This window comes from Hibiscus syriacus, unplaced genomic scaffold, assembly GCF_006381635.1.
Source record: "Hibiscus syriacus cultivar Baekdansim isolate YM2019G1 unplaced genomic scaffold, ASM638163v2 tig00112370_pilon, whole genome shotgun sequence".
Classification (NCBI taxonomy): Eukaryota; Viridiplantae; Streptophyta; class Magnoliopsida; order Malvales; family Malvaceae; genus Hibiscus; species Hibiscus syriacus.
Genome location: NW_024063316.1, coordinates 2549 through 25530, shown reverse-complemented (window position 1 = coordinate 25530; position 22982 = coordinate 2549). Strand labels below are relative to the sequence as shown.

The 22982-nt window shown below is 34.3% G+C and overlaps 2 protein-coding genes and 1 pseudogene across 6 annotated transcripts in view; 1 reads left to right on the top strand and 2 right to left on the bottom strand.

Annotated features, from left to right (window-relative positions):
- LOC120178726 (TMV resistance protein N-like) overlaps positions 1 to 17164 on the top strand; it is a 77563-nt gene extending 60399 nt beyond the window's left edge. Inside the window, exons 1-7 of one of the 4 annotated variants that reach the window (XM_039184519.1) lie at positions 12496 to 13265; positions 13361 to 14465; positions 14625 to 14657; positions 14761 to 15009; positions 15097 to 15829; positions 15971 to 16185; positions 16274 to 17164. In XM_039184519.1, coding sequence (XP_039040450.1) covers positions 12778 to 13265; positions 13361 to 14465; positions 14625 to 14657; positions 14761 to 15009; positions 15097 to 15829; positions 15971 to 16185; positions 16274 to 16903 — 3453 coding nt within the window. In that variant the 5' untranslated portion in view covers positions 12496 to 12777 and the 3' untranslated portion in view covers positions 16904 to 17164. Of the gene's footprint in view, positions 1 to 12495; positions 13266 to 13360; positions 14466 to 14624; positions 14666 to 14760; positions 15010 to 15096; positions 15830 to 15956; positions 16186 to 16273 lie in introns of those variants that run through there. The other 3 variants (XM_039184518.1, XM_039184517.1, XM_039184520.1) reach the window with 3 other exon arrangements.
- Positions 7447 to 9711, bottom strand: LOC120178728 (protein transport protein SEC13 homolog B-like). 2 transcript variants are annotated; one of them, XM_039184523.1, is made up of 4 exons: positions 9640 to 9711; positions 9488 to 9529; positions 7628 to 8573; positions 7447 to 7586 (listed from the first exon to the last, which is right to left on the bottom strand). In XM_039184523.1, exon 3 carries the CDS (start codon positions 8560 to 8562, stop codon positions 7657 to 7659), a length of 906 nt encoding a protein of 301 aa, XP_039040454.1. In that variant the 5' UTR covers positions 8563 to 8573; positions 9488 to 9529; positions 9640 to 9711; the 3' UTR covers positions 7447 to 7586; positions 7628 to 7656. The 2 variants fall into 2 exon arrangements, with proteins under 2 accessions (XP_039040454.1, XP_039040452.1); XM_039184521.1 differs by having other exon boundaries at positions 7447 to 8573.
- Positions 17165 to 18415: 1251 nt separating the features above from the next.
- LOC120178749 lies at positions 18416 to 22695 on the bottom strand (annotated as a pseudogene).
- Positions 22696 to 22982: the final 287 nt, after the last annotated feature.

The window sequence follows — 22982 nt, the reverse complement described above, 5'->3', positions numbered from 1 at the left end:
AATAAATAAAGTATGATTAGTAGTAGTATTGTAAGCACTATTGATGGGATTAAGCCAATAAGGGGTCAACTATTAAATTTATTTATTGAAAAAAAAGTTTATTGATGCATTATTAAGCACTGTACAGGGGCAGCACGCGCACGCCCGCACCAAACCTGGGTGGCACATAGTGGACGTGGTTTACAATTATTAAATTAAGTATTTTTTTTATATTTTAAATTAAAAAATGTGTGGGTTTTAATGAATAAAAAATTAAATCGAGTCGGATCGAATTTTTTAAACTCTCTATCGGATCTGATCGGGTGAAAAACTAATTTTATCAGGTCGAGTCGGGTCACAGGTGGAGGTCATCTTCTTCTCGGGTCGGGTCGGGTGAACCAGAAATCCGATCTAACCCGACCTATGCCCGTCCCTACGTACAAGGTGTCGTGACCATCACCATCGGGATAATTCGGTTCAGTTTGTCATTCTTGTTCGTCTGGTGTCATCGCCTTTTTCATCGTCGACGTCGTTAGCAATTCGGGACTAAATACCAACAAAAGGATATGTCCATTGGTACAGAAATTCACATTAAATAATATAATTTATTAGAGTGAAATATATTAAAAGTTGAGTGTGTACAGAAAGATACAGACAGTTGAATTAAGTGGACCTGAATTCAAATCTGGGCATGATTTTTTTTAAAAATATATCAAATTAATACATAATTCAATTCATGAATAAATCGATTTAAAATTTGATATGTATAAAAATAATTATTTAATATGTCAATATCAACGTTTTCAAATAATTTTAGATCATTATTATATTTTTAAATTATTATTTTTTATTAAGTGAAGATGCTACATTCTAAAATGAATATCAAAATTTAAATGATATAAAACAATATCAGTATTTTTAACTACTCAGTTAATTAATAAATCTTATTTATGAAAAATAAAATCTAAATAAATCTAGTTTTCTTACGTTGGTATATCGCTCATCTTTTTTTTATCTTTATTGATTAACAGTGACACCAACTTTAATGTTAGTTGTTGATATTTTTCATTGGTCTTTTCTTTTCTTGCATCACATCACATCTATATTTTCTTTTCTTTTGTAATTTTTAACAAATATTCTTTTATGACACGTTTTTACTTGTCTTTACGGTATATTTTTATTTGCCTTTACGGTGCATTTTCTTCTACTTTTATGGTACGTTTTCTTTTGTCTTTTGGTATGTTTTTTGATCGTGTAACTGTTTTTCATTTATCTTTTTCTATGGGTTGATTTAATATTGCCACGACTAATCAAGATGACACTTATATGATATGTTGTTGATTTTCCTTGCTTTGGACTCTCAGATTAGATTTGGATACTCGATTTGCGTTCGTGGATAGTATTTAACGTTGTTCGAGTTTAATTTGCGATTTGCCGATGGTATTTCAATATCTTGATCCTTCTTTGTGGTTTGTTTACCGATGTGATCATATATGTTTCTATATATCTTTGTTCGCGTTTCTTGGTTAGATTTTTAATCTTTTCTTATATGGTCCTGATGTGATCTTAAGATATTAGTTTTGTTTCAATGATTATAGAAAATTATCCTAATTATGTGTTTAATTTACGATTATGATTACAAATCGTCATTATAATTCAGGATATTTCTTATTTAAAATAAAATTAGTTATTTCTATATAAAAAAATTAATAAATCTCACTCTAAATTAATAATCACCCCCACTAAAGTATCGAATGATAATCTTATATTTATATGTAAATATATATTAATTTAAGACACACTAAAAACAGATGGAATAGAATAGTTCAAGTTGAAAGGGACATGTTTCCATCAAAAACATGTGATCGTAGATTAAAGACTAATTCTTTTTTTAATTTGGTTAATTGGAGTAACTTTATTGGCATATATATTTTTTTAAATCGATTTGATGCTTTCTTTCTTTCGAGATATTGAAATGACTATCCAGCTTAGTTGGTAGAGCACAAGGTTCTTAACTTTGAAGTCGTGGGATCGAGTCCCACGGAGGGCATTTCATAATTCGGAGGTCTTTTACGAAAGCTGCTTTCAACCTGGTGTTGGGGGTAGCCTACTATCTTACCTCCTCCTTACCCCATATATATGAAAAAAAGGGATAACCATTTTTTCTTTCGAGATATTCTTTTTAAATCGAATTGATTGTAGATTAGTGCGAAATTTTAGTGTTGTCGCCTTCATACTTGATTGTGGTATTGCACAATTGATTTTATTTCAATTAAAAAATCAAATGTGGATTAACTACAAGTCAATAGTGAAGGTTTGTAATCGAGGCTTTGTATGCTTACACTCTATATTAAGGATGAGCATGATATCCGAATTCGACGGTTTCGATCCGATTTGATTTGGTCGGGTTTTAAAAAAATCGGATTCGGGTTTTTTTAATGTAATGTTTGGGTCGGGTCAGGTTCGGGTTTAGGGTGAAAAATATCCGACCGAGACGACCCGAAAAAATATATAATTTTACCTTATATATTTAGGAACAATTACAATAATACTCCTCTATATATTATTTTTTCAATTAGTTCACTATTTTTATTGAATAAAAATAATATTTTTATTATTTTGGGTCAGGTCATGTCGGGTCGGGTTTTTAAGTTATATATTGGGTCGGGGTCGGGTCGAGTGAAATCTTGTTTTGGTCAAGTCGGGTCGGATCTCGGGTGGAGGATTCCTTGTTCTCGGGTCGGGTCGGGTGGACCAAAAATCTGACCCAACTCGACCCATGCCCACCCCTACTCGATAGGGGTGAGTGTTCGATCGAGTCTAGTCAAAAAATTTCGAGTTATTTGAATTGACGAGTTATATTTTATAACTTGGATTTGATTTGAAATTTTTTCGAGTCGAGTCGAGTCAAATTTTCAAGTTTCTATTTAAAATTTAATTATAAATATTTTATAATATTATGAAATTATTTAATTCTAATTTAAATGATATTTTATAATCATATACAATAGATATATACATTTTTTGTATTTCTTCATATGTGGTTTCATATACTATATAAAGTCGAGCGACTCAACTCAAGCTTCGACTTAAACTTGAAAATTAATCTACTAATTACTAGAAATTTTGAGTTATTCGAGTTGTATTTTATAACTCGATTTGAATTTTAAATTTTTTCGAGTCGATTCGAGTTTATGAAATTACAATTCGAACTCAAATCGAATCAAATTTTTTCAAATCGAGTCGAGTAAAAAAATCAAATTTTCAAGTCGAGTCGAGTTTTGCTCACCCCTAACTCTAGAGGCTATTTCGATAATAACCGTGAAAAGATTTCCATAATAAAGCGATCGAATTAAAATCTGATTATTATGTTATAATAATTAAGAAAAATAAAGGCTGAGATCCCATTTTTTATTATTTTGTCAATTATTTTTCAATATGTTAATTTTTGACATACGTATCTGCTGATGAGATTTTGGTATATTTTAGTCGGAAGTTGTGTCCGGTGAGATTTTCAAATTAGTTAATAAAACAATGGGTAAATTACATATTTAGTAACTAAACTATCAGTTTTAATCCATTTTAGTACCTAAACTTTCAATTTAGTTTTTGTTTCATTTTAGTACCCCGTTCAGAATTTAATGTTAAGTTTGAAAAAAAACAAAAGTTTAGGTGTTAAAACGGACAAAAACTGATAGTTTAGGTACTAAACGCGTTAAGTTTAAAATGAAATGAAAACTACACGTTAGACATGATTTTGAAAAAATTAAAAATTTTAGTATTAAAGCATACCAAAACTGATAGTTTAGGTAGTAAATTCGTAGTTTACCATAAAACTGTCCAGCCTATATTAGGTGGGTTAGACGAATACGAGTGATGAGAATAATCTTATAAACAAGCATTTTGAGTTTTTTTTTTTAAAAAAACAATCTTATAATCACCGACAACACACGCTTATAAATGTAATTAACCAAGAATGTGTTCGACCCACCTAATATTTGTCCCTAAATTTTGAACACGTCATAAACATATTGAAAAATAATTGACAAAATAATATCTTTTGTATACTTTGTTTATAGCGTGTTGAACAGAATATGTATGTCCCTGAATTTTTAACGCCTCCTCCATCTCTTTGTAGACATTTAAACATGGCTTGTAGAACAGTTTCCCGTATCATCATTGAACTGGTTGGACGCTTCTGTTCGATCCAATTAAATCATGAAAACAAGTTACTGAATTCAGTAAAACACAATTTAAAATTGTAAAACCATGTCAACATAAATACGAAAATTCAGAAATCGTTCAAACATTAAAACAGAATTCAGTAACACACAAACATCAAAACAAGATATTGATTCTCATATACAAATAAAATGTGACCTACATGCCCCTAATTACATCTGTATTGTATTCTACAAACAACACCTAAAGAACTCCCGTACTGATGTCGATAATTGTACAAGATCAATTCTTTAACTTGAAATGGTAAGTAACGGGGTGAACTTTGAGAAGCTAAGTAACACAATACTACCAAAAGATGCTAAAAGTCACGCAGATAGATGGTGCAGCATGAAGATTTCCTTAGCTATCCAGGCATAAACAAGTCATAGTGACGAGTTGCGATTTCACTATTTAACTCTTCAAGTAACAGTCAGAAAGTTTATAGTTTAGAGAAAACGTTCATGGAACCAGATTTAGAAGATGGAGTTTGAGAGTCTAGTGTGTTCCAAAAAAAACCTAGAAATAGTAGCATATTTTAGTAAAACAAATTTTTTAAAAACAGAGTAATACCCTCCAACCAAGCACCACATATAAAGTTCCCAAAAATTACTTCCATAAGGACTTACCCTATGCCCATTAGGCATAGGAGCCAACCTAAGGGAGTACCTTAGGGCCTAAGATCCTACCAAAGGTCACCTTAGGTCCATAAGGAATTACTGGCTTGATTTGAATCTCCGTAACTCCAGTATCCTACCAGGTAGTACCCCCAATAAAAATTAGATTGAGAAGTAAATCATAATATCAAAATCGTGATCCAATAGAACATCATAAAAGTGACAATGAAGTTTATTTAATTCACATAACTGCCCTCCACCCGTACACCGAAATGCAGTCCCCGATAATTATATACATAAGGACTTACCTTATACCCAATTGGTATATAATGCAATCTAAGGAAATACCCAGGGGCCTGAAAGCCTACTCAATGGTTACCTTAAGTCCGTAAGAAATTACCAACTTGATTAGAGATAAACCTCTATACTCCAAAATCTTACCTAGACAGTATCCTAGTAAAATAGTTCATATAGTAAACAATAAGGGTGTTCAAACGGGTAATTCGGTTAACCTACCGAACCGATTTAGGGGTGTTCAAAACCGAATACCTAGAATTTTCGGGTACCAAAATATCATCCCGTGTCTCGACCCGTTAGGCCCGGGAGTTGTGATTCAAACCATTTGGCTACTCAGCATGATGAAAAGAAAGCCATTCTCAGAGGGGTTGACCTCATGGTAATCAAAGGGCTCAATGGGTTGCTAACCACTGCAAGTGCCTTGGACCTACTTATATGTGGAGGCATAAGTGCTATATCCGAGCTCTCCGTCAGCCATAGATTGTCAAGCCTGAAAAGCTTGAAGTCACTTTCTATATCGAAATGTGACTGCATCACTAGTTTGATAAGCGGAGACAACATCTCAAGGACGATCTTACCGAAGTTGGAGCATTTAAGCCTCAATCGATTAGAGAATTTGGGCGAAATTCTGGGTGGTAGGGTCCCTAGAAAAGGATGCCTCAGATGATTAAAAACCATTGAAGTGGTTGATTGTAAGAAGCTGAATACCCTCATATCGTTTTCTTTGCTTCAACAAGTGAAACACCTTGAAGAAATCAAGGTGAAAAACTGCCGAAAAATGAAATATATCATGACAGGAGAAGTGTCTGCTGAAATGATCCCAAAGCTAAGTCATAGAACCGAGTGATTTGGCTACATTGAAAAGTATTTGTTCGAGGCTACCTGCTTGGCCTGCTTTGGAGACGCTCGAAGTCAGAAACTGTCTCATGCTAACGAAGCTTGCTTTCGCAACAAGAAACGGAACAACCGCTCTTAAAGAAATAAGAGAGGAACTGCAATGGTGGAACTGTGTTGTTTACACCAATGAAAAGATAAGAGACAGTCTTCAGCAAAGGTTTCAACCACTGCAACCTCTACAATGCTCAGAAATAGACGACAGATCGGTAAGATAGTAACATATCCATTTCATTACTCGAGATGAATGAAGAGTTCGAATAACATACATGTTCGTCATCTCTTTTCTCGGGTATTTCTTGCTCTTCTCTTTTTCTTGGTTCACAGGCCTAGTTGCTGGGGAAGAAAGTAGTTGGAAAATGGTGCTCAACAAACTGTAAGGCATAATAGCACTCGACTTTCTTGCAGTTGCTTAGACTGGAGGTGCTGTTAGATGACTCAGCTTCAGGATTTTGCAATAAAAACATTAACTGGTTATAGATCCCAATGCTGTAAAATAAAATAAAATGTAAGAAAATCCCTTTTGGGTCAGTTTTATTGGCTTGTGGTATACCAGATTATGCTCGTTGGATCAGATAACAAATAAGCTTTCTCAAAATCTAAATTGAATGATAACAAATAAGCTTTTGTAAATTAATAGAATAGAAGAGTCGGAGTTTGTAATTCTATTATTTACACAACTATTGGGCAATTCACTGACTGTAATTTACAGAGTTTAACCTATGAAAAAAAACCCCAACATAGTATTAAACAATTCACTTCACTGTCAAAGAACCCTTTCTGTTCCTTGTTTACATTGTTAAACATGGTATTAAAACCAAAGTATGAAACACTGTTAATCAGTCTCTGGAGAATCAAATGATAAATGCACACCTGAATTCACGCTTTATGTTCGGAGTTAATTTTCTCACGACGCTCGACTCTGATTTGCGAATGACGATGACCTTTTCGTAGTTTAATCCTCTATTATAGTCCGCTTATCAATTCAATCAGATTTATTCGTATTCATCCTTTGTTCAAGGCTTTTTAGACATTTTTTTACTTTTTCCTTATATAATTATTATATGATATCATACGACTAATTTCTTATATTAATGGTCAAAATAACTCTAAACTATTTGAGATTGAACGCTCACATCCCTGATATTTATGATGCTCGAACTAGAAACCTTAAGAAATAATAACAATTCATTTACCACTGAGATTGCTCGATTCATGCTACGAAAATTCAATGTATAAAAATGATTACTATTTCCGTTTTTCTTGTAATATTAAGTCGTTCAAATACTTGTTAGAAAATCTGAAAAATATAATAGAACCGTTCACTGATAAAAATGTCTGAAAACCAGACTCAATGCTCATTCAAGGCCAAGACATATTCTTATAGGAGAAAAGATTAACAAATATTAGAGATAATGAACATCAAAATTCAAAACAAGTAAAGGACAACAGTTCCATGTATATAACAAGTTTCTTTAACAACAACATGGGTCTGCAAACTTCATCCAAATCCAACCGAAAATTCATGTCGAAACAGTTCTAGAATTTCAAGGCACAAATAATTCTTCAAACTACGCAACTGTATAAAACAGCATACCTGATACTTCTCATACATGTAAGATGTAACTAAACAGGTTGTAGAAGATGAGTGCTATGGCTCAACAACAGTCACCTGTTGCCACTCCCCATCTACAGCTTCTTTCCACAATGTCACGTTGTTGTTCCCATCGGCCACGGCCAGTATGTTTCCGGTCAATGACCATGAAACCCTCCATACAGGGGTACTGAAATCGTGCAATACTTTACCTTCCCACTGGTCCCCTTCCTTGGCAACCGTCCATATAATTACTTTCCCGTCCTGGGACGCGCTTGCGATGGTGGATTTCGGTAGCCCCAAGTTGGGTGCCCAAGCGACGTCCCGTACCCAATCGGTATGCATTTGAAGAGCTGGAAAGCAGTCCATCTTCCAGATTCCGTTGTAGAGCTTCCACACCTTTACGGTGCTATCACATCCACCGGAGCAAAGTTTCTGAACCGGGTCCAACAAGCCAGATCCAACAAGGGCGCCGGGTGCTGTCGATGGAGCCCATGAAACAGATGTTACACCGATCGGGTGAGCCTGATCGATCCTTGATACATCCCAGCCTCCGTCTGCCCTTGCGGTGAAAACCGATATATTTCCATCAGAAGAACCACATGCCAAACAAAGTCCAATTTCATGAGGAGCCCAAGCAATCGAATTAACAGATGACTTGTGGTCATCAAACACATGAGCCTGACTCCATTCATTCTGATTGCCTTCCTTCCAAATAATAACCCGTCCATCATAACAACAAGAAGCAAGTAAAGAGCCAAACTTTGGATGAGCCCAAGCCACCTGCCATACTGGTCCCTGGTGACCAGTCAGAGTCGCTAAATGCTGATGCGTATTGTTGCTCACCCCAATTATCTTAATCACGCTGTCTGATGAGGCGGTAGCAATGCGCTTACCATAATAATCCATGACCACATCATGTACTGTGTCCTGGTGGCCTGTTTCAATCTTCTGCGAAGGCATTTCTCCTTTTCCTGTGAATTATTCAGTTTCAGTATTGAAAAACAGGGCTGGGGTTTTCAATAAAAATTCAGAAATTCCATTAAAGAAAATGAACAAAATACTAATCAAAAGCAAATACAAAAGAAAAGGAAATCAAGCATAAAGAATAACAAAATCTAAGGAACTACAGCACAAATGACCAGGAAACTTAGGTAAAGTCTCTGTTTCACTAAGCTTTTCTTTCTTTTGGGCCCTGGGTTTCATTTGTTGCCCTAGGTTTGTCATATGTCTTTATAATAAGGATAAAAAGGAGGCAGTCCCATGCAATGAAGATCCATTTCCAGTGGATTCTTACTCTCAGGCCGTTTTTTTATGATACTAATTCTATCAATATTCGACCTTGTAAATATACTCATTTCATTAAGGGTAATGTTAGGATAATCATGTAAACTGGTCAATACAGTACATATAGGAATGCAAGGCTTTTAGATTAGTTCAGTTGAGCATCATGAAACAGAACATCTTCCTTGAATCTTCTTCTTCTTCTTCTTCACTTCTTTCCCCTTTTTATCCCAAAATCCTCAGCCCAAATATTTCGGTACACATCATCATCAAGGCCAGTAAATCACCTATTTCATCTCCATTGCTCTAGCTCTTATGTCCAAAGGTTTGTGAGGCATATTCATTGAAATTTATTGACATGCAAAGGTTTTTCAGTCCTAGATTTCATCGTATACCCAAGGTATCAAAATTAACCATGCCAATTGTTTAATTCCAGACTACAAAATTCATATCATCTTCAGAATTCCCTAATTTGGAGCTCAAATCAATACTCAATACACGCTGGTTATCAGCGCTTCGATGCAAATCCATAGGTAATCCAAAAAATAAGACAGATCTATGCCAAATGTGAGTACAGTAATAGGAAACGACGCCGAGATCTTACCGGTAATCGGCGGAAGGAACAGAGGCTTCGATCAGATCGGAACTGCATGATGTTTAAAACAAATAAACCATAATTAGATCTAATAACATTGAAATACAAATGCTAACGAAATTTAAAGAAAAAAAAAGACGAGAGAAATTAAATTAATTCACCTTTAAAGAGGGATTTGATCTATCAATGAATTCGAAGATTTTTTACTTGGGATGGAAATGACAAAGGCCTAGGGCTCTAATCGATCGCTACGCTTTATGTGGTCTAGCAAGAAGTGAAATGACGAGAAAGGGCTCCAGTTAATAACGAATAACGATTAACATGCTGCTGTGCTGTTTTCTAGGGTGAACTACTCATTTAGTACATAAACTATACTTTTTATCTGTTTTAGTATTTAAACTTTTAATTTTTTTAAAATCATACCTAACGTTTAGTTTTTATTTCATTTTAATACCGTTAAAATTTAACGTTAAATTTTGAAAAAAATATATAAGTTTAGGTACTAAAACATACTAAAACTAATAGTTTAGGTACTAAACGCATGAAAATTTTAATTGTAGGGTATTAAAATGAAATAAAAACTAAATGTTAGGCATGATTTTGAAAAAAATGAAAGTTTAAATACTAAAATGAACCAAAACTGATAGGTTAGGTACTAAATATATAATTTATCCTTTTTATATATAAATCTGGGCGTATACAAGATAAAGTTTGTTTAAAGACTTTAATCATTTGACATGTAACACTTATATCTTTAGTATATGTAGTGCTTGAATCTGAAAAGTTCTTCACAACTGAGATTGTTTAATTCGTACGCTCTAAATTATTAATTAGATGGAATGGATGACGTCAAATTTAAAGAAATTTAAATTGAATTTCTCCCTTCCATTCTTTTTCTAAAAAAACAATAATAGGCCATCATATTATTTTTATATACTATCGATTAATAACTTAATTTTAGAAAATTAATTTGATTATATGGCAAGTTATATAAAACAAGAAAAATGATAATTATTACAAGTTAATTGTATCATATATCTTCAAATTATAACACTCATTTTGAATTAGTCCCGAATTAATCCTTAAACTTTTGAAGATTCTAATTATGTTCTCAAATTATGACTTAGTCCTTAGATTTTTGAACATTTTAATTTTATTCCTAAACTATGACGTTCTTTCTAAATTAGTCCATAAACTTTTGAATATTCTAATTTCATTCCCAAAATTCATCCAAATATGTAATTAGTTTAAACCATAGTTTAACCTAAATTTTGTTTCTTTCCTCAAACATATCATAATATAACTTGGCCTAAAGATTTTATTAACAAGGGATACGATTAATATATATGTATAATTTGGGATGAAACTGAAATGTTCAAAAAGTCTAGGGACCAATTTAAAATGAAGGTCATAGGCTGGGGTGAAATTAAAATATTCAAAAGTTTGAGGACTAGTTTATAATGATAGTCATAGTTTAGGGATAAAATAAAAATATTTAAAAATTTAGGATCAATTTAAAATGAAAGTTATACTTTTAAAACATATGATGCAATTAACTCAATTAATACTAAAAGGTGATTAATAGATTTGTTTTGATGGAATAATATAATGGAAAAAATATAAATATTATTATTTTTTGAGTCTTCTAATAGTATAATTGGATAATTTTAAAATTTAAAAGTAATAAATTTGGTGAGATGAAATAATATATCAAATCTTTTTTCTCTTATTATTTTTTTATTAAATTTCTCTCTTATTTTGTTTGCTTAAGTGATATTTTTGGAAAATAATTTTGAAGTCTTTTTATATTGATGTGATATTTTTTTTTAAATTTTTACATTATTTTTATCTCGTTAGTAGTTTAATTTTTATTAAAAATATATAATATTAAATTATTTTTTTATATTTAATTAAATAATCATTTTGGTGTTTATCTTTTACCCTCAACATTTTTTTTTGAGTAAAATACACAAATAATCTTCTAATTATATAACATTACTTTGTTGAGTGTCCAAACTATTAAAAGTTACAAAATGATCTCGATTATACGGTGTTGCTTTGCTAAGTCCCCAATTATTAAAAGTTACAAAATGATCACCTGACTATTCATATGTTCTAAACTCGACATTTTTTATTGAAAAATGATAGTCGTCTAAGTTGAACGTTAATATACTGGCTGTAATATGATAGTCGTTTGAGATTCTAGGATAAAATTTTATCATATTATAGTCAATAAATTAACGTTCCGCTTAGACTACCTTCAATTTTTTAACAAAAAAAAAGATGAGTTTCGAAATACTTGAAAGAGACACAACTCAATGGATCGAAAGACTTTAAAGAGATTCTAACAATGAAATTCTTGACAGACTTCAAATAAGTTTCGATGGATTGGACGAAAGAGAGAAGAACATATTTCTAGATATGGCATGCTTCTTCAATGGGAAGGAGAAAGATTTTGTAATGAAAGTATTAGATGGATGTGGGTTTTTCCCAAATATCGGAATCGGCGTTCTTATTAAGAAACCTCTCATAAAAGTCGATAGAGACAACAAATTATAAGCGAGCAAGAAATTATAAGTGAAAAAATGTCAGTTTACCAAGAACTAAGAGTAAATCCTTTGAGCATGAAGTTTAAGGGAAGGGTAAAAGCTTTGCAACCAGCCACCGGAGAAGGTAAAGATAAGTACGTAAACATCAAAATTACATGGCATTTTAATGTGTTCAAAAGTATGAGAAACTTATTGTGCAATCATTTTCTTTTACAAACTAATCGAAAGCTTCAAAAAGAACCACAACTTTTCACCCCCATCATTTTGGAAGGCCACCCACAGTCAACCTTTAGTATAAATGAAGAAGAAGAAGAGGGGGAGGAGGTTCACGGGTGACTAAAATACAAGCACATTAAAGTATGGGGACTATTTATATATTTTATCCTAAATAAATATGTTAGGTGATATTTTTAATAGTTTAACAATCAAACTTAACGATTGCACCTCCATCTAATAATTTCTCCAACTTGACACTCGGGACCCTACGAAGAATAGTCAGCAAAGTCCAAATCTACAGTTTCTACTCTCACCTTCTCCGATTCTTCCTGGAAGAAAACCCATAAGTTCCACCATTACAAGCTTTTCAGATATTGCTTAGAAACCTCTGTTTTGTTTCCTGCCTAATTTTATCTGTTTTTCTCCTTACTGATGCTCATATACTTCCGTTGTTTCTAGTTTCTTTTCGGATATTGGGCGATCTATTCTCTGATATCTTTTAACACCAGATTGAAAATTTTCTCTTATTTCCTCATGTCGTTGTTACCTTCATCTACCTCGTCTATTTCTAGACAGAAATATGATGTTTTCTTGAGTTTCAGAGGTGAAGATACCCGCAAGAACTTTACGGATCATCTTTATGATGCTCTAAAACGGAGAGGCATCGTCACTTTCAGGGATGATCCGAAGCTGGAGGCCGGCGAAGAGATCGCACCGGAACTCTTTAAAGCCATCCAACAATCATGGTGCTCGGTAATCGTTTTTTCTGAAACCTATGCTTTTTCAGGTTGGTGCTTGGAGGAGCTTGCTGAGATTGTTAAACAAAAAAACGACAAGGGCCATAAAGTATTCCCAATTTTCTACAACGTCGATCCATCTGATTTAAGAAAACAAAAGGAAGAAGTTGAAAAAGCCTTTGCCATACACGAAGAGAGGTACAAGGAAGATAAAGAAAAGATCCGAAAGTGGCGAAATGCTTTGACTCAAGCGGCTAACATCAAGGGATGGCATTCAAAGGACAGGTGTCATTCTCTTCTTCTCTATTTTCCAGTTTTAAGTTTAATGATTGCAAAGTGTATTTTTATTAATTAAAAACTAAATATTTATGTCTTTGTAGGAATGAATCAGAATTCATTGAAGATATTGTTAAAAAAATATCAGCAAAATTATGTCAAACATATCCGGTTGTTTATGATGAGCAGATGGTCGGAATTAATTCACGCTTAGAGGAGCTGTATTCAAAAATAGACATTGGGGAACATGATGTCCGCATTATAGGAATTTGCGGAATGGGCGGCATCGGTAAAACAACTCTTGCAAGAGTTGTTTACAACCAAATGTCATCTCGTTTTGAAGGCAAAAGCTTTCTTGCTGATGTTCGAGAAGTTTCAAAGAAATGTGGACTTGTTTCTTTACAGAAGCAACTTCTTTCTCAGACCTTGTTTGAAGGATGTCTTGATATTTTCGACGTTGAAGAAGGAAAAGCCATCATCAGTCATAGATTGTCTCACAAGAAGGTTCTTGTTGTTATTGATGATGCTGATAACATGCAACACTTGAAATGCTTGGTTGGAAGGCGTGATTGGTTTGGCTCAGGGAGCAGAATCATTGTAACAACTAGAGACGAGCATTTGCTCCGATCTCACCGAGTTGATGATGTGTATAAGCCTACAACATTGAACTCCAATGATGCCCTCCGGCTTTTCAATTCGAAAGCTTTCAATAGTGAGACAGTGTTGGGAGATGTTTTTGTTGAGCTTTCTGAACAAGTTGTACGTTATGCTGGTGGTCTTCCCTTGGCGCTTGAAGTTTTGGGTTCATTTTTGTGTGGTAGAGACGCAACTCAATGGAGAAGTGCAATCGAAAGACTTGAAAGAGATTCTAACAATGAAATTCTTGACAGACTTCAAATAAGTTTCGATGGATTGGACGAAAGAGAGAAGAACATATTTCTAGATATGGCATGCTTCTTCAATAGGGAGGAGAAAGATTTTGTAATGAAAGTATTAGATGGTTGTGGGTTTTTTCCGGATATCGGAATCGATGTTCTTATTAAGAAATCTCTCATAAAAGTCGATAGAGACAACAAAAATTTGTGGATGCATGACTTGCTACGAGAAATGGGAAGAAAAATTGTTAGGAACAAATCTATTGATGAACCTGGTAAACGTTGTAGGTTGTGGGATGAAAGTGATGTGTATCATGTACTAATCAAAAACACTGTAAGTATCCCACTTCAGTTGGAAAATATTTTACTTTGTTCAAAATGCTTTACTTACTACATAGTTCGACTGGAAAATTGTGATAATGTTAAGCACAAATGTATCTTTTCTCAAGTTTTATTTTGTGTTTTCTCATATCTCACTCTTCATTACTTTTAGGCCACAGAGATGATTGAAGGCATGATCATCGACAACAACAGGTATGAAAACATATACCCATATGTATATGATTAATATTGTCATTGTTTTCATGTACTTGGTCAGTCCTTCGAAGCTCATTTTTGTTTAGTTCATGGTTATTAGGGAATCAAACGTGATGCTCCATTTGAACGCCGATGCTTTCTCAAAAATGAAAAAACTGAGATTGCTCAAAGTCTTTAGTATTCAAAGTTGTGATAATCTCAAGTATCTTTCTGATGAGCTACGGCTTTTATATTGGCAAGAATGCCCATTGAAATCTTTGCCTTCATGCTTTGAACCAGACAACCTTGTTGCACTCCTCTTATCTTACAGTCACATTCAACAACTATGGAAGGGAACCAGAGTAAGAATTACTTATAAACATGTTAAGATGACTGATTAAAATGAGATTTCTTACATTTTCTGCCTAATTTATTATTATTTTCAACAGCCCCTGTATAAGTTGAAAATGATCAATCTGAAAGGGTCCCGAAACCTGATCGAGACACCAGACTTCACGTTGGCCCCAAATCTTGAAGTTTTGGTTTTGGAAGGTTGTACGAGATTAGTAGGTGTTCATCCATCTGTTGGAGTTCATAAGAGGCTTAAGCTTTTGAGCTTAAGAGGCTGCAAAAGTCTTAGGAATCTTCCGGCCAAAATTGGAATGGAATCTCTTCAATCATTAATTCTATCGGGCTGCTCAAATCTTCAAAGGTTTCCAGATATTGATGGGAAAATGGAACGTTTAAAAACTCTTGATCTCTCTGGTTGTTATAAAGTTGGAAATTTGCCCGGGAATTTGCAGCAAGCAGAATTTTTGGAGGAGCTTGACTTAAGCGAAACAGCCATAACAGAACCACCAATCTTCATCTTCCGGTTTAAACACCTTAAGGATTTGTCTCTCAGTGGATGCAGGGGACGATCATCTAAGTTGCAACCAAATCTGCCTCCTCTTTTTTATGTATTCCAAAGAGGGAGGACAAATTCCATTTCTCTGATGTTACCTTTGTTGTCAAGTTTAAGTTCTTTGAAAGTGCTGAAACTAGCAGATTGCGACCTCCGTGAAGGTGATATTCCTAGTGGAATTTCTTGTCTATCCTCTTTGAAAAGACTTGATCTTAGTGGTAACAATTTCGTCAGTATACCCGCGTGTCTTACTCGACTTTCCAGGCTTTATGATCTTGAATTGTCAAATTGCGGCTTGTGCGATCTTTCTGAAGGAGATATCCTTGGTCTATCCTCTTTGAAATATCTTAGTCTCAGGGGTAACAATTTCGTCAGTATACCTGCGTCTCTGACTCGGCTTTCCAGGCTTGATTATCTTAGATTGTCAAATTGCAGGGAGCTTAAATCGTTGCCTGAGCTTCTAACAAGTATAAGCAGTTTGTGGATTGATGGTTGCACTTCTTTGGAACTAGTTGCATATCCATCAAAAGTATGCAAATCAATTTCAAGTGATGAAGTAGTGTTTAGTGGTATTCACTGTTACAGATTGGCCGAGAAGATCAATGCATTAACATTGCTGAAAAAAAATCTTAAGGTCGACTGATCTCTCTTTTACCCTTACAAAATCTCATACTTAAGAATGTATGGTTTTACTTACCAATGATGGCTGTTTTATTTCCCAGGTATTTGCAAACGCAAGAAAAATGTTTGATGTTTGTATTCCTGGAAGTGAAATCCCAGAATGGTTCAGCCATCAGAGAGTTGAGTCCTCAATCAAGATACCACTGCCTCCCAGTATTTGGAACGATAGTCGATGGATGGGAGTTGCTTTCTGCTGTATTTTTACCAATGATGATGCTTCCAGGGATGAGAGTCTTATGTGTGAAGCTGCTATCCATCATATGAATTCTGGAAAAGTTAGTTGTGATGGATCTGTTTTTCAGGGTAGAAATACTCGAATTGTCGATTGTAGTGGTTGGGGTATATGTGAACCATTTTACCCACCCATAATGAAGGACCACCGTTTTCTTCGTTACTGGTCACGTGACACACTGTATCCAGTTTCCTCGGACGACAACTGTGGTGAAAGTGAAACCGAGAATTTTTCAACATCTGATTGCTCAAATCACGAATGGGATGAACTTGAACTGTCAATCACAGACGATATTCCTGGCAACTGTGTTAAGGTGAAGAAATGTGGGGTTCGAATAGTGTACGAAAAAGATTTAGAAGATGTCCAACCCGTGAAAGAGCAATGTAGCAGTCAAAGTTCTGTAGAAATTGAAGATTTCGACGAAGATTTCTCTGAATAACTTGTCAAGCCAAAACTTATGTCCATGAAGGGACATCAAGAGATGACATTTAAACAACAGGTATTTCTTTGTTTCGCTAAGGAGGTTCATCGCTGCTGATGTTTTGTGATTTTGAGTAGTTTGTTCGATTTTGATTTTTCGTGTGGTGGTGAAGGTGATGATTCTGTTTAGCTGTGGAGAAGATTGTGAGTGTCGGGGGATGATGATGAAAGGTGTATAATCTTTTGGGACTAAATTAATAAAGTTTGTAAATTTAAAGGATGATTTTGTTGAATTATCTAGAATTGAAGGATAAAAATTATTGTTATTATAATTAAAAAAAGGACACGATACCTTTTCTATTAGTAGTCAAAGCTGATTTCACGGTATTAACAGCCGCGGGTTTAATTGACACTGGTAACTTAATTGATAGAATTATTTGTTTGGTGGTTAGAAAAGACTCAATCATATAGTTTGATCATTCAATTATAACTTTTTTTAATTCAATCACTAACTTTTTGAATTTTGTTATTTCAAGTCATTAAATTGTTAATTCTTTTGTACATCTTTGCAATTTTTTTCTGAAACTTGTCTCCCTCAAAGTTTCAAACCCAAAATTTTAAACTCTTTCTATTTTAACTGTGTTAGAGTATTTTTTTTACTTCAGAATGTCTTTAAAAAGAACATAATTCGAAAGTTCAACAAAAACAAATTAGAAATTTTTTTATAGTTGAGTGACTAAAACATAAACACATTGCAAATTGGGTGCTAAAAAAGATAATTTACCTATAATTATTTTGCCTAGCATGAACATTAAGTTTTAGTAATTTAGAAAGCTTCAAGACATTGAGCAAGTAAGGTGGGATTTAAATTGCGGATACGGTTGCGTTGTGTTTATTGCGGTTGCGGATATAACGGATGTTATTGCAGTTATTGCGAGTATCGCGGTCATGTATTTTTTTCCAAATGAGTTGATTAAAAAAAAACTGATTTAAAAAAAAATTAAAATAGCATAATAGTGGTCCGCTATTGTCATGATTGCCCGCTATCCGTTAAATTGCGACTGCGGCCCGCCGTTATTAGTGTGACCGCGTCACACCACTAATTTCCACGATATCGATCTCGGATGCCGCCACGCTCGTAATACAGCGGCCGCTATCCGACTGCTATTTGAATCCCTAGTGACTTGGCATAAGGTTATATGGTTTAATTTCCCTTATTGTTTTTTTAATACATTAAGAAAAATGAAAATATTGAGTAAAATATAAAAGAAAAGAACAAACAAGTGGGTTTTCATTAACATCTATGCTAATAAAAACAATTAAAAACAGTTTACAATTAATTTGGAAGATTGGTATCACCATATACAACTACTGGGAATTCTAACTCATAAGCCAGGATTCTTCAGCCTCGGCCTGCAAATTACATTTTATGTATATACTAATTATAATCATCCAAAACAAAACATACTCTCTTTATTAGTTTCTTGACCGGGAAGCAAACGTCGTAGCCTGCTTCACGTTACGGGCTATGTCATCTTAGCCTGTTCATCAAAACATCATCGATATCGGAATCAAAATCATAGTCATATGCAAATATGTATGTGTATGTGCCTTTTACCTTTTTCAGATACTTCTTATGGAGCTTGATTGCCTCATTACAAGCTTTCTTGGCATCCAAGCTTCCGGTTACGTCATTCAAAATCTGGTTTGTAGTCAAATACGATTATAAAAGTTCGGTTCGTTGGATATATATACATAATTGGATTTATATATGTATTCGAGAGTCACCTTAACGACATCGTCGAGGCCTCGAGCTTCGTGGAGTAGCTGGGTGCTCTTTTCTTTCAAGACACTGGCAACAAGGAAAACAGAAATGGGGAGGGGGGCTTCGTCGCTTTTTATTTTCATGTTCTCCCTCTCGAACTTCCCGTAATGACGCATTGATCTTGATCTCATTTTGGATTCATTCATGCTTAATGATGGTTCTTCGTACAAATAGAACAAATCGGGATCGTATTCCAGTGCCCACATCATCTGTTCCGGTACAAATCAACCCAGTTTATGAGTAAAATACACCGGATTTTGCCGAACGTTTGATACATGTTTGGACATCAGTGTCATACCTCCCATAGATACAACGAATCACAAAACGAGAACTCTCGACGGAACAAAACCATTAGCATTCGAACAGCAAACAGATAGTCTCCTCCACCAAGTGTCTCTGTAAACCAAGTATGAGAAAATTCACAAGATATTATCTTTTGTTGATCCGGTTCTTCATTTCTTTTTCGATGTTTCGATATTCAACCTCCATGTATGATGCAAATTCGAACTTGAGTTTGAGTAACGTAACAATGTTGAACGCTAGAGAACGAATACAAATAAATTTCGTTTCGTACCTAAGTGCTGATGAAGTTTGGGATCGATAACTTGAGTTACCATAGCCAAATGACTAAGCTGTGACTCTACCCCAACAGAGCTTTCAGTGCATCTGAAGTTCCCTCTCTGTAAGAAGCAAAATCAGCACACACTAAGAAGAAAGCATGGACAACGATAAAATCGAAAAACGTATGCAACGACGAGTATCCATATCCATCACATATTCAAACATACATATGCCAGATACATACCAATCTGCGCATCATACGTTCGAAGCACCAAAATGCATCGGCCTCATTATCGAGAAGAATTATCATGGGGGAGGCTAGATCACTCATTCCTGCTCAACATTGTTTAATGAAGCAATCAAACATCCCAAAGAAAGAAAATGATGAAATTTCGTCACTCACCTTGACAATATCCAACATCCCTATCTATCCAGGCATAAACAGATAGAATATCCCAAAGTTTAGCCAAATTTTCTTGCTTTTCATAGAACACTAAAGTCCTGTCGGTCCGCTTAACATCGAGACCTAACGAACAAAATCGTGTTAGAAACAAATCCGTATTCGACATTCGTTCCGAGTCGAATACGATAACATCATCGGCATACCTATTTGATGCAATAGGAGCAGCCAGTTGATTATTCTCTGATCCAAAGGACCTTTACTGAGGAGGTCATTCACCATATCTGAACTAGTAGTTGTAGTACCAGCTGAGAGATTTTTAATTACATATTAGTACCTGGTTTATTTCATTTTCACCAAAATAAAATCACTTTAAAACCAGTAACTTGCCTGCACTATCTGCCTCTTGAAGCACCAAAGGCTCTTGAATTGGCTGACCGTCTTCGTTATTACCGGGGCCGTAATAAATTGACCGCTTCCGACAACAGGGAAGATTTCGTGACAAACACTCTTCCATTGATCATAATGCTCCCTGAGATAAACATGCGAGATAACTTGTATGTCATTACAGATTCTGATGATTTTCCGATATAAGATTGGAGGCGGTAAGACATCGACCTTCGTTCCTTCCGCAGCTGCTCCCTTTCTTCGTACGTGCTCCGAGGATCGAAGCAGCCTAGAAGGAACTCCCAAACTTCTCCTCTAATCGTTGGATGGATCCCCTGTGTTTGCCAAAAACTCCCCAATAAGCATAAACATGTACATACACATGCATTTAAACAAACATAAACAGGACATATGTTGATGCATTTGATTTTTATGGATGATTGATCTCCGAATTAAACATGATATTCGAGTTTGAAACTGATCAACAACCGATTCGAGCACTTACCCCACGATGGATTCGACCTAGAGTTTTGCCGATATCCAGCTGCCCATCTGGAGCAAATGCAGCTTGCCATTTCCTCACACTTAGAGTTTTACCAGGCTGCATAAGCAAATCAAGAGGAAAAACTCATATTTTTTGAATCACAGAACCATTATTGTCATACATACATCCATACATACACACAAATACATACAAATTTAGAAACAAACCCTGATCTTAAATTTGGTTTAAGGCGCATCAGTGCATTCAGGCCAGACCTCATACTAAGAATCAGCATGTTCTTTATTGAATCACACATTATCATTACACATACATACATACATACATACATGCATACATACACATACATACATACATACATATACATGCATGCATACATACATACATGCAAATTTGGAAACACACCTTGATCTTAAATTTGGTTTCAGGCACAGTGCATTCAGGCCGGACTCATACTAAGAATCAGCAGGTTCTTTATTGAATCACAGCACCATTATCGTTACACATACATGCATGCATGCATACATACATACATGCAAATTTGGAAACAAACCTTGATCTTAAATTTAGTTTCAGGCACAGTGCATTCAGGCCGGACCTCATAATAAGAATCAACAGGTTCTGCAGGAGCCCCCCACATTTACCAAGAAAATTCCTTTATGCACATCCAAAAAAGAAATCTTTGTTTTTGTTTTTTTAAAGCACCCAAAGTTGGAGCTTTTTGAATAGAAAATGAAATACCCAGAAAGGAAAATTCAAAGGAAAATGCAGGGAAAGGTTGGAGAAAAAGAAAATGGAGAGAGCCCCAGCCAAGTATTAGATATTCAAAAAGAAGAAACGAAACAGAAAAAAGGGGCTCTTTTTTTCAACCTTTTTTGGTTAATTATGGTTTTTCCATTGTTGCCATCTCACAGAACATAAGGGAGATGGCAAGAAAAATAGTAAGTAGAAACAAACAACCAGCCGTTTTGTTCGTTAATTTTACCGGTCTTGCCTCTTCTTTCTACGTCTTCATTCTTTTGTCTAAATTTAACAGCCATTGGAATTTGACAAGACGAGAGATTGTTGTTGTTGTAATACATGTCATGTGTACGTAAGTAATAATGTGACATATATCATATTTTTAAAGTAATGATGTGTCATACGTTATGTGTTTAAAGTGATAATAAAATATATCTTATGTATACAAGTGTGACATGACATATAACACATTATTACTTTATATACATGTCTTATCACATTAAAGACAAACGTTAAACGTTAAACATTAATAAAGTAATTGCTTTTATCCCGTATGACATTTTATCTCAAAATTAAATATTAATAATAAAATACTTAAGAAATCAAAATAATTATTTTGTCAAATATTAAAGGCGAATTTAACATTATACCATTAAAAAATTGGAGGTTATATTCCTATCATATCTCTTGTACTCATGTCTTAATATAGCAAAGTAGCATACCAACTAAGCTCAACAAAATTGTGCAATCTACTTATCTTGAAGCCCTTGTAAACCTTTTGAAATTTATTGATCCGCCACTGATTATTATACGATTGTTATATTAGTGGCGGATTTAAAAATATTTTTGAGGGAAAACACATATATATTAATGATACAAAATTTTTGAAGGGTATAGTATAAATAAAATTTCACGATGGACATCGTCAATAAAATAAGTAAATAAAAAAAAAAAATTTTAATTTTAAGTGGATATATAAGTACATGTAGATCTGCCAATACGATTGTTACATTATGAAAAGGCTTAATTATAAAATAAGTACTCAAATTCTATTGTTTCCCAAAAGAGGTGCCCAAACTTTTTTTTGAATATCTGGTGTCTCAGTTATAAACATTACTATTTTAGGTGCTCGAGACGTAACAACTGTTAATAAATTTCGTCAAGTAACACGTGCCTTGCTCTGATTATTTTGAATTTAAAAAAATTAAAAATATATATATATTTATAAAAAAACTATTTTTCTAAAATTACAAAAAAAGTCTCAAATCCCTAAAAACCTCAAATTCCTAACCCTAACCTCTCTTGTCGGCCACCGCCATTTTCGTCGGCGTCATCCTTGACGTCTCCATTGTCAGTCGCCCTTGCCCATGCCGTCGTGATTGTCGTTGAGGTCATGTAGTTCAATTTTGTGATTTTGGTTTAGGGTCATCGATTAAGGGTTCTTTGGGTGGTTGTGTCATCGGTGATTATCTTGTCGATGACAGTTTGGTATGTTGAACGTTCGTCGACGACAATGACGACGAATATGGATGACCGACGGGGATATAAGGATTCAAATAAACGTTTTCAAAGTTTGAGTTTTTTTAAGAGTTTCAAAAGTTTTTGAGTTTTTAAAAATAAAATTATATTTTTAAGTTTTTTTAATTTAATAAAAAATTTAAAATTATCAGAGCATGACATAT